The sequence below is a fragment of the Acinonyx jubatus genome, chromosome B3, assembly GCF_027475565.1.
Source record: "Acinonyx jubatus isolate Ajub_Pintada_27869175 chromosome B3, VMU_Ajub_asm_v1.0, whole genome shotgun sequence".
Lineage (NCBI taxonomy): Eukaryota > Metazoa > Chordata > Mammalia > Carnivora > Felidae > Acinonyx > Acinonyx jubatus.
This window is the reverse complement of record NC_069386.1, coordinates 118,739,594-118,752,151: the sequence shown is the minus strand read 5'-3', so window position 1 is coordinate 118,752,151 and position 12,558 is coordinate 118,739,594. Positions and strand designations below refer to the sequence as shown.

The 12,558-nt window shown below is 38.9% G+C and overlaps 1 protein-coding gene across 7 annotated transcripts in view; it reads right to left on the bottom strand.

The window, feature by feature from the left end:
• The window catches only part of GPATCH2L (G-patch domain containing 2 like), a 152,191-nt gene that overhangs the window by 53,274 nt on the left and 86,359 nt on the right, over positions 1-12,558 (bottom strand). For all 7 annotated transcript variants that reach the window (XM_053224752.1, XM_027066216.2, XM_027066215.2 and 4 more), the window contains one exon: positions 2,686-2,750. In XM_053224752.1, the coding sequence (XP_053080727.1) occupies positions 2,686-2,750 (65 nt within the window). The remainder of the gene's footprint in view (positions 1-2,685; positions 2,751-12,558) is intronic.

Sequence of the window (12,558 nt, the reverse complement as noted above, 5' to 3'; positions counted from 1 at the left end):
ACAAAACAGGTTATCTGTTTCATAACCTGAGGTTCTATGTATAATTCTGTTTGAGGGAGAAAGAGGAGAATTTTCCCCTTTTCTGAGTTTCACAATAACCATTTATTAAGAGCTTACTATATGCCAGGCAATGTGTTACCTACTATAGTTGCAAATAATAAAAAAAATTCGTACCTTGAGAAAGCTTCAATGGAAAAGGCACACATCTATGAATCATGTCCTATGGTAAGCGGTAAGAAAGTACAGGGAAAGAAAGAGCAAGGGTTGGTTCTAGGAGATGATGCCTGCACGGACTGTGACATCCAGCCAGATTCTCTCCAGGAAATGTGCACACACTTAAATGCAGTAATGGAGACTTCAATAAGGTGACTATTTACAAAGGAGTAGATAGTATTAAGAGGAACCAATAAGGGATGGTGAAGCACCCTGAAGTCTTTACCTTTCCTAGACCTGAAGCAGCAAGGAGAGAGAATGGTTACTAGAGACCAGAGAGAAAGCTTAGGTTACAGAAGACTGCCAACAGGGGTGGTGGCCTTTGGCAGAGGAACACCACCACTGCCAACCAGCAGTCCAACAGAAAGGGAGCCCGAGAAAGCTACAATCCAAAGTCGAAGACTGTATTACTGTCTCCAACTCTTCGCTACCTCCCTGTGATAACACACATCCATGCCTTCTGCCTTTACCCACAGAATTCCAGAGCCTTCCCCTTCAGGCAGAGCATACTTCCTCCTCCCACTGACATAAGGCTTGTCATATAACTCACTTGGGGTAGTAGAACATTAGCAGACGTGATCCAAGCAAAAGCTTTTTTAAATATGGCTTGGTCGCCAAGCTCTGGTTTGGTCACTTAGCATTCACATCTTCCACCAGGAAAAGTCCCTGCCAAGAACAGTCATTGCTCTTCCAGCAGAGGTCCCAGGACAGGATACACTGAGTAGATAGACACAAACCTAACTTAAAGCCTGGAGACCAGCTGAGCCCAGGTTAGATCAGCTGAGCCTGAGCCAACAGGCAGCCCCATAGCAAGAAATAAATGAGGTAAACCCCTGAAATTCTGGGGCTGTTAAACAGTATTACCATAATAAAAACTTAACAAATACACTCAGTCTCATTCACCTTCCTCCCTCCAATCTTCTGCTAATGCCTCCTATTGGCCAAATCCAATAAGAAATTGAGGGAAAAAAAACAACCCACTGACACAGTCCATAAATATGCCCTGGAGGGGCAAAACGAAAACTGTCTAGGTGGATGACCAACCGGTCAAGAAAAGGTGGGGATGAGATTTCTGGCAGAGACACCAGCATAAACAAAGACATGGAAGCAGGAAATGACATAGCTTTGTGCTGAGAACTCTAAGTATCCAAATATCACCAGAATGCATGAAGTTGAAGCAGAGATAGAGAGGAAAGCTAGGGATATAGAATATTCTAAAATCTTCCATGATATAGCAAGGAATGCTTATTAGTAAAAAGGTTTTCTGAAGGCCTGAAACTTAATTTGTCATAACAGGTCCACACTTTCTTACACCTCTGTATAATTATATATCATAATCTTTAAGAGACACATTATGATACTTCATAGAACAGTATAAAAGCAAAGAAAAAGAGCAAAATTTGTATATACTAGCTCATTCAAGCAAAGACAAAAGAATCAAGACCCTAGTTGCACCCAATCTGGGAGTATATACACACAGCCTCTAATGACACCTAGCTCCCTCAGAATCCGAAAGGGACAGAAATGTATTCACAATAACCTCCATTACAATAAGAAGCTCAGCAACCCCATCCATGCCCACAACTCTGAGGTATGGGGGAGATAACCTCCCGCAATCTCTTTCCAAAATCAGAACTCGGATCCGGAGTCTCACGGTCCCAGGATCTCTTCTGGATCAGCCTAGACATGTAGCCATTGTGTTTTTGTCCTTTGATCACTCAACCCTTGAAGAAAAATCACTGGATCCCAGAGCTAGAAGGTACTTTAGAGAGCTACAAATCCCTTACTTAGATGAAGAGAATTACAGTCCAAAGGAGCTATATGAAACTCTTATTGGAACATAGTTAGTATGGTGCTAAGCAAGTGTACCTGATAAAAACAAAGTCTCAAATGACTGTTTAAGTTGTAAAAATAAAGAACTGGTAATTAAATTATACCAGTCTTATCCACAGTGTTCTATACTGAATTTCAGAAGTCTTAACATTAGAAAGAAGATGTTTTCTAGGATATATTCATCTAGAACACTATGATCATTTATAAACAAGGTTATAAAAATAAACTCTTCCTATGTAAAAATAAGAATGTCTTAATATCCAATGAAGGAGCTAATACAGAAGGATATTTTTTGGTTCTAATTAAAAGCAACTTCCAAAAGTCCTATCCTTGACACTATCCCCCTAATCCGCTATCCCCCTAATCAATGATTCTCAAAGTCTAAACTACCTGCATGAAAATCACTGCAGGTACTTGTGAAAAATTCAGATTCCAAAAGCCAAATCTAACTAGATCTATTTGATTTGTAGGACCTCCGAATGTGCAGTTTTAACAGTTCACCAGGTGGCTCTTATATGCCTTAAAGTTTGAGAACCACTGCCACAGACAACCACCATATTCTCAGTGACGTATTCCTATAATCATTCGAATCTTCCCAGAAATACTCAACCAACATCCCAAAGCTGGGATCAAGATTACCTTGCCGTCCTTCATCATTGGTAAAGAGCCCTGTGTCACTGCTGCTACACACACTGCTGGTTTCACTGAAAAGAGACAAACACAAGAGAACACATCAGATCCCGTCAAAACCAAAGCAGCGTCCATTCTTCAGGTTTTCAAATCAGAACATCCTGTTTGCCTAATTTCACTCCGGCTCATTAGCCAATCAGAAATTAAATTTCATAATTAAGCCACAGAGGAAAGCTTATTTTCCTGTAAAACAAAACCTAGGGAAACTTCTAAAACTTATACTTCTATTTCAAAATACTTAAAAAATACCAGAAGTCACTTTGTTAGGTTAGCACTGGAGAGTTATTTAGTGGGGCACCTGGGTGGCTCGGTCGGTTAAATGTCCAACTCTTGATTTTGCCTCAGGTCACGATCTCACAGTTCGTGGGATAGAGCCCACGTCAGGCCTTGTACTGAGAGTGCTGACGGCACGGAGCCTGCCTGGGACTGTCTCTCCTCTCTCTTTCTCTGCCCTTCCCCCACTCACTCTCTCAAAATAAACAAACTTAAAAAAAAAAACTTATTTATTAAGGCTCACAAAACTAATCCCAACTTGGTTGGATGTATTAAACAACACAAATTTACCAATGATTTTTTTTTTAAAATACTGTTAACTCTTCGGTTTCAAATGAAACTGTCCAACTCTAAGACATGTAGCATCTCTCAAGTTTTGTTCCCATTTACAAAGCGGCAAACAAAAATCCATGAACAGGAAAAAGGTCAGTACGACCAAAGTTACATTTTCTAAATTTAATGTTTTCCCGATATGAAGTGGACACAACAAAATTCATTCTCAAAACAGAAGGTTAAAAATAAAAAGGTATAAACAAACTCCATTTGAAGCCAATGAAATACAACTTTTGCTCTGTAGACTTCTGTTCAATTTACTTCATTTTCTGAGCTATTACTAACAATTGATTCTGCCTCTTCTGATGCTGCAATGTCTTGGGCCTAATCTCCATTAAATTTGATCTGGTTCAGGAAAAATTTCCCTATTCTTTACAATTTTAGCTATTCCCCTTGATTGGGAGTGTTTCCTTCCAAACTCGCCATTTTTTTCCACCTACTCTAAAAGATGGAAGGAACCAGAGCAAGGAAGAAACATTCTTATCATACTGCATAAGCAATAGGCTTGGCAAAATCCCAGTCTACATTTCTGGATCAAAAATGTGAAAATATTTTGTATTTTTGCAACATGTCCAAATATCTTGCCAACACGAAATCCTTAAAATGCTGATTAAATTAAGTAGCTGTGCTCTTTCTTCGCTTAAGTTTATCTCTGAAGAGATCCAAGAAATTTGCTGCAGCAAGAGCCAATAAAACATAACTCGATTTATTTAAACATTCTTTCATTTTCTTTTCTTCTGTACTGATAAGTGAGAACTTTCTCGGGTGTTGTCGTAAGAAATGTGTCACAAAACTATACTACTGGATTCTGATGGATTTAGAATCTTCAAGGAGCTCTGCGGGTAAAACCAGAGGCCATCCTCCCTGAGCACTGCACCCTTCCTACTTCTGAGTTCGAGGAACTGTGCCTGCTGAACTTAATGGTGCTACTTTTGTATTTTTAGCAAATTCCTAAGAACATCAGTGGTCTAACTCCCTTGAGTTCTACTACACAGTCTCTCATATTACCACTTTATTATCCTCATCTGGCCTCAAAGATAGACCAAATTTGATATTATTTTAACTCCTCTTCACAGTAAGCAGGCCTTAAAAAAAGCACATTAAGCTATAGAACAGATACGCTATCCCATCAGCATGTTATATATACTTTATTAGTTTGCAGTATCAGTAACTGAGATTTAGGGGTCAGCACATGACAGCCTGCACCTATTTTAGCCTGTGAGCTAAGAATGGTTTTTACAGCAAAAAAAGAAATCAAAAGAAGAATTTTGTGACACGTGGGAATGATATGAAATTCAAATTTCAGTGTCCATAAGTAAAGTTTTATTGGAACAGAGCCACAGTTATTCATTCACATATCATCGATGGCTGCTTTCACACCACAACTTCAAAGCTGAGTGGCAGCAACATAGAACATATCACAAGCAAATCCCTAAAATATTTACTATCTGGCTCTTTACAGAGGAAGTTTGCTGATCCCTACTCTACATGTACAAGTTCTACTCTTGAGTATTTACCATTATAAAATTTAAACTGCTTGCTTTATTACAAAATCTATCAATTCTTTTCCCCATTCATTTCCAGCCACCTGTAAGTACTACAAAATACAATGCTCCCTTGATCCTTTTTTGCACGGATGCCGTTCTCTCCTCGTATTCTAAACCAAGGGGGTAAGCTCAAAGAAATCTGCTGGATCAAGAAAGGTGCTGGTAACCTAAAGCCTTCGTGTCACTGTACCTTTTCTATTTTTGTCGACAGCATTTAAGAGGACTCACGGTTTCTGAAAGAGCCTGGATTAAAACATGTCTATAAGCTTTCTGTATATAGTTAATTCGAGGAATGGCAATGATGTTACAGAAATATCACCAGGATTTTAAGACTATGATCAAGGGAGAGAAGTATTTTCTTCACAGAGAAAATAGTTTGTCTTACAGCATGCTTATGACATAAAAGTATCACCAGTCTACTGGTATCTGGAAGTAACTAGTACGTTGGATAGCATCTGCTAATTCTATTTATTCCTTCAGAAGAACTCGCACTGTGAAAATCTAATCATACGTAAGAAATTGTTAGCATGATTTGATGAGAAAAAAGACAAAAGTGGGAACTTCGTGGCATATCTGCACATAAACACTATGATACAGCATGCAAAAATGTAGTGCTAGCTAGAAAGTAGAAGCAAGTATTTCCCCTTCCAAATTATAAGACAAAGTTGTCCAGTTCTGAAGACTTCATTCACTTCTGGCTCTGAGATCTGCTTTGAAAAAAATCAGCTTAGTGAGATTTAATAGCGATTTAGTCAACTATAAAATGTTAATTTATGGGGTGCCTGGGTGGCCCAATCGGTTAAGCATCCGACTCTTCATTTCGGCTCAGGTCAGGATCTCACAGTTCGTGAGTTCGAGCCCCACATCTGTGCTGATGGTGCGGAGCCTGCTTGGGATTCTGTCTCCCTCTCTCTCTGTCCCTCCCCTACTTGCTCTCTCTCTCTCTCTCAAAATAAATAAAAATAAATGCTTTTAGAAAATGTTAATTTAGCTAACTAAACAGAATGTTTAATGGTCTATTAAAACTAAGCTACCTTTCAATAAACATAAGTTTCTTTTAGCACCTTTGTAGTTCACAAGGTCAAAAAGTTAAAAGGTGACAGAATCCTACATGTTTTTCCTATCTCAAAACCTTCAAATTTGTTTATAACTTTTTTGCCATGAGCCTTTTTACTAGGCAAGGAGAAAAAGCTCTGCTCCTGATTTTTGTAAGAAAAAAGTGTGATCCTACCTTTAGTGTCCACTCTACTTGTGGTCCTCTGAAGTTTAGTCAGGAAGACAAAAACTCAGCCTTTGTTAATCTTCAGAAAAACTAGACAAAACCCACAAAGATAGCAGGTGTGAAATCTCATCTTTTCCTAAAATGGCAGCAACTCCTATAGGCAGCAATGCCTCCTGTCTTTGCTTTGGGAGCTGTTCTGGACTCCCTGTTCTCACATGGTTCTCACCTATAAATAGTTTGCATTAAAAATAAAATCCTCCTAGAATATTTCTAAAATTTCTAAAAATGTATTAACCCTACAAATAATTTATACATCATTCAAAAAATTCAAAAAATTAGGGCAATTAGTTTCTCACAGCAAAAGGAGGAAAAGCCCCCTCCCCATTTCTCCTAAACTTCTACTCATTCACTTAGTAAGCACTATTTACCATACACCAGAAACCACTCTACCCAGTCCTAAAACTAACAAAGAAACGTCTCAATAACAATATAAAGGTGTACATTTTATAAGAAACCTAGTCTAAACCACGGGAGAAGGATGTGAAAAGGAAGAATGCTTTCCAATGAATAATACTCTGCAAATAAGGGAGTGTGCAAGCCTACAATTTAACCATGTAACACTGAGGAAATCTCCCCATCTTAGAAATCAGAAAACACCTCAAAAGTATTTCTATGTGAGTAAAAACAGTAATAATACATCACACTTCTCTACAGTGGTTGTCCCTAAAAAATGTTCCCACACTGAATTCAGCAGCATAGCCACCATTTTAAATAAGACACAAATAAAATTAAAGCCTGGGTTTTAGACCACCAATTGTATTACCTAATTATTATTATATGTTAGAAAAGAAACCAAACCACATCGAGCTGAAAAAACAGAAGTGTAAAGAAAGTCCCACTAACCTGCAGTTCCAGAGGCTTCCCTCCTCCAACATTGTATTATGAACACTTTGAAACATATGAAAAGGTTGAAAGAAGTTCCAGTTACCACTCACACTCCATCACATCACCTACCGCACGTCACACACTGCCATGAACATTTTGCTTTTTCTGTTTTATCACACATCTATCCCTCTAACCTTCCCTGCTGGGCATCTTGGTAATCCAAGACACTCTTGGTAGACCAGATGATTGGCATCCACTCTCAGAGAAGGAGATTATCACAGGAATCAAGCCTAATAAAACACTATTGATACCCCTCATCCACTTGAATCATTGATTCCAGGGCAAACACTCTGAGCTCAATATTGTAAACCTTGGTATGAACTTTAAAATGCTTTCATCTGAATTGCTCTTCCTTCCAAGTTCTGAAAATGAACCGTTTGCCCTTTTGAGGAGCAATTAAAGGGTATTTTTTCAAGTTGGCAAAAACTCTCAGTTACAAAGTTTTAAAAACTACAGTATTTTTATTCTATAGAAGAGATCAATGTTTTGGCCTTACTACGTTCTCTAAATCTGAAACTTACGCTTGTTGGTGAAAGCAAAATCAATCAAGTGAAAATCCCACATCAGCACCTAGAAACATCAGCAGTAGCTCTCAACTCAAAGCAATTTTACCCCCTTCTCCTCACCCCTACTCCCACCTTGCACCCGCGGGGTCATGTGGCAATGTCTGGAAACATTTTTGTTTGTCAGGACTTGGAGCAGGGGAGGGGGAGTTGGGTGTCCTACTGGCATCTACTGGGTAGAGTGCTGCATCCTACAATGCACAGGACAACCCTCACAACAGGGAATCATCTGACTCAAGAATGCCAGTAGTGCCAAAGGGGAGAACCCTCGTCTATAGTGATAAAGTACAGGATGAAGCCGACAGGGCATCTTGTTAAGGAAAACCACTTCAGAGAGGAGGAGGCTGTGCACTTTTGCTGGATAAAGCCGGCCTTCAAGGACAGAGGCCAACATCCCATAGTAGCAACAACGCCATTCTCTTGCCAGGGCCTCAAAGAGCCTGAGGCCTCTGGATCCCAGGAATCACGAGAAGGTAGCTGGACCTTCAGGCCAACTGGTAGAACTGAAACTACTCAAGAGTTGTACAGATCACTCCTCCCTGCCCAGCCCAGGCAGAGAGAGGAGAGAGAGATCCAGGCTGGGAAAGAGGGTAAGATCTTGCTCATTTCAGTCTCCCCAATGCCTAGCACGGCACCCGGCACACAGCAGGCATTCAGCAAATGTTACATATGGAATGAACTCCTTCAGATCAGCTGCTGCTTCCCCTTCTATGGCCTTCATGCCGTATCACTTCACTTCTCTAATACTATTTCCTGCAAGGCTGTTCTGAGGATGTGATGATATGAGGTATGTGAACCCACTTTGTAGACTCTAGAATCTTATACAGAACCAAAGGATGAAAGATTCAGAAGCTACCTTTAAGGTGCTAATTCTCATATGTCTCCAATATTATTATTTTAGCAGATGATAGTGTTAATTCCCTGACAGTCTTTTTATTAAATAGCAATCTAAATTCTATAGGACTCTCAATTATACTCCAGTAAAGAAAAAACAACATTCTATGGGACTTGAATCTGTTCTCATTTTGAATGGAAAAATAAATGTGGCTTATGAAATCTAATATGTATGTTCTCTATATGGGGCTTCATCCAAGAGAGGGAGACATAGCTCTCAGTAGATATTCAAACCAGAAGTGTCTCAAGAAGGGGTTTGGTACTTGAGTGGAGTTCCAGAAAATTATTAATAAGAATTATTAATAAGAAAATTATTGATAGTACAAAAGTATTAGATAACAATTCTATATTAATAACTTTAATCAATAATTTTATAGTTGTTTATTAATAATAATAGTTCAAATCATTAATAGAAATTATTAATACAGAATTCATTATTGATTCAAGTAATATCATTTACTGAGTTCTAGTACAGGCCGGGCAAAGTACTAAGAGCTTTACATTCATTATTACATTTCTTCTACTGCAAAACTCTACGAGGTAACTATGTCAACCTCATATTACAAGTGAAGTAGTGAAACCTCGAGAGGGCAAGCAAGTTGCCCAACATTACACAGCAAATAAACGTCAGAGCCAGTACGGTGTATTTCCAAAGTCCATGAGCTTGCTGAATGGCCGCCAAAACATGGATGGTGCACAGATTCATTTACCAAGTAATTCCATGTTTCTCTCTTCATGAGCTACTTTTCAATTCAGCACTTCTCATTTTCATTCTCCTGAAAATGCTAACAGATTAACTGAACTTGGGAAAGAATGTTCCTTTGCTTTTTGCTAGTTAAAACATTCAGACACAGCTGAAACTCTATGTTTTGACTCTAACTATATCAGCTAAAAATGCATCAAACATGCTGAACACCAAGAAAACAAACTAGGGACTCACTTTGGAAAAAGCTCTCCATCTTAATGCCGTATTTTGAATTTTAAAAATAAATATTCACCTTCAGTATACATACTTACAACAAAATATACTCTCAGTTATCTATACCTTCGCTTGTCCTTAGAGTTCCTGAATGCCCTTCCTTTGAAATCAAAGTAAAAACATTCCCCCAAACTCTAGGGACAGATACTCTGAAAATACCATTCCTGAATCTAGCTTCACGCTAAGTCAGGAAAAAATTCCAGAAGATGGAGAGCCATCTGTGGTAACTAGACTGTCAGATGACTCCCAATGATCCCAGCATCCTGGTATTTCCCAGCCTGGTTGGTCTGTGTGACAACCAATGGCATAGGAAGAAGTAACGATAGGTCACTTCTGAGATTAGATTATAGAAGACTGTGGCTTCCCTCTTGGACACTCAGTGAGGGCTGGTATGCTCTCTCTCTTTCTCTCTCTCAAATCATTACCCCTAAGGAAAGTCAAGTGCCATGTCTTGAGAATACGAACAGCCCTGTGGAGGGGCCCCTGTGGAAAGGAACTTACAGTCCAACAGCCTACAAGGAATTGAAATCTGCCAATAGCCCTGAGTGAGCTTGGAAGTGGATCCTTCAGTCACAGTTATGCCCTGAGACAACTACAGCCCCAGTCAACAATTTGACTGTGACAATATGAGACTCGGAACCAGAACCACCCAGCTAAGCTACTCCCAGATTCCTGACTTCAGAAACTGTAAATGTTACTTAAAGCTACTAAGTTTCAGGGCAGTTTTTTTTTTTTTTTTTCTGACACAATAAATAATACAGTATTTTTGTGAATTCTTTTTTGAAAATAATTCCCTACTTTCTAGCCCTAACAAAAGCTTCTAATTTGAATAAGACAAATCTCTGAATTCTCATAATTGGGAGAAAAAACACACTTTGTCCTCTGACCTGACAGCTCGCTGGTTCTTTCATATTCCTAACCACAAAGGACTATAAATTTAGAACTAAGAGTAGTTTATACCTGTCTCAACTAAAATAAGGAATTCGTTTACTACCTATAATTAAAACAGCGGTATCAGTAAGTTAACACCTGGATTATTAACCAAGTACCTTGAATAAGATGGATCTTTTACATCTAACTTTAAAAGAAACAAACAGGGAGAGAGAGAATGGCCTCCACCATCATGTTAAAAGATAAGGGGTTTTCATTTTAACTTTTTATTAAATAATGCACTTAACAAAAATTTTAAATCGTCTTAGAATCCAGAAAAACAGAAAGGAAAAGTCACTCCTAGACCCAGAGCCCGAAGACATCTTTGCTCAATTTTTTTCCTGGGTCAAGGTGGTATATCTATAACCGTATAGAGTCAGATTTCAGAGTCTAAAAGTAACTATGACCAAGGGAGAGGTTTTTCAGAGAAATATCTCACACCAACTGCAAAATTATTCCCACAATAACTTAATAAGTTGTAAGAATGTATAATGAAGGAGTTTGTTTTCTGGTTTCACTCGGAGGATACCACAAAAGAAACAGCCTCACTGGTTTCACAGGCTTATTAGTGCAGCCCCTGCAATCAGGTATACTGGGTAAAGATTTAATGATTTTCCCCAGGACTCTGCTACTGAGCTAGGAGGGTGTGCCTTACAGAAGCCCACCCATCCTTCTATGACTTACCTTTTCTTAGAGCTAATAGTGATTCATCTTCAGTTAGAAGAAATGTCTTTGCAGAGTAAATTTTTAAAGAACATATATTCTGAGACCTGAATGTCTAAGAATGCCTTTCTGCTGCTTTTCCATATGAAATCTATCCTGGCTATATATAAAATTCAGGGGGGGAGTAGGAGAGCAATCTTCCCCCCCACCCCCCACTCCAAAATTCTACAGGCAACTGCAGCCCTTCACACTTAGTACTGTAGGAATAAATGCCAGCCTTGTTTTCATCCCTTTTAAAATTGTTCTTTATACCCAGGGAGCCTGGGTGGCTGTTGGTTAAGTGTCCGACTTCAGCTCAGGTCATGATCTCACAGTTCATGAGTTCAAGCCCCACGTCTGGCTCTCTCCTGTCATCACAGAACCCAATTCAGATCCTCTGTCTCCCTCTCTCTCTCTCTGCCCCTCCCCTGCACATGCTCATGCACGCTCTCTCTCCAAAATAAACATTAAAAAAAAAAAAAAATTGTTCTTTATACCTGTTCCACCCCTGCACCAAGGCAGAATGCAAACTTCTGCCAGGATAGGTCTAGGTAGTATGTGTCTGTTCATTCATTTTCCCTTTTAATCTTTATAATTTTTCAACCCAAGAATGCCTTTTCTCTTCAGTTCTATTTTTTAAATCATTATTCTATTGCAATGCTTCAGTTTCTTCCTTTGAAATATTTACATACTCATAGACAGGGCCTCTATCTTCTGTTCTCCAGATCTATCAACTTCTCTCTCATTATCACCTCCTCTCATTGCATTTTGGGAGGGCTTCCAAAGTTTTCCAAATCAACTCAATTTTCCACAGAATGAATTGTCTTGTTTTAACACTGAAATTACATCAATTTCCTTACATTTTTCCTCCCATATTACTGGGTTTTCAAATAGCCATCTTTCTTTCCTTATGAGTTAACTGTTCCTATTCCAAAGTGACTATGTCTTTTTCGCATCCTAAAGAAGACTTTCTAAAATGTTCTGGTTTCCACTGGCAATCATTTTTGGATATGTGTTTTTCCTCTGAACTTTCAGGATAATGTTCCTTTTCCCTTATTCCACAGAACTTGTTGAAAGGCCTCTTGCTGAAAACTGGTTTACCTAGAATCTCGTTACTTGCCAACAGAAAGGGTGTGTAAATGACCCCTGGTCCCATTCTCTATTCTCTTGGATATAGGTAACATGCTTCCCACATCTACAACTGGCCAAGACAATGTGTAGAGCTCCTGGCCTAACACCCAGTGTCACTGGTAGGCTTTTACCTCATATAGTTATGTGGGACCAAGACAGGATCTTCTTCTGTCACTGCCTTATTCTGACCCCATTCCAAGAGTCTACAATATATAAAGATACATAAAACACTGCAATTTCTAGAATGCACCACTAAGAGTGATTTTTTCTTCTCTCCTCATGCCAACAGTAAACTTTATTCTT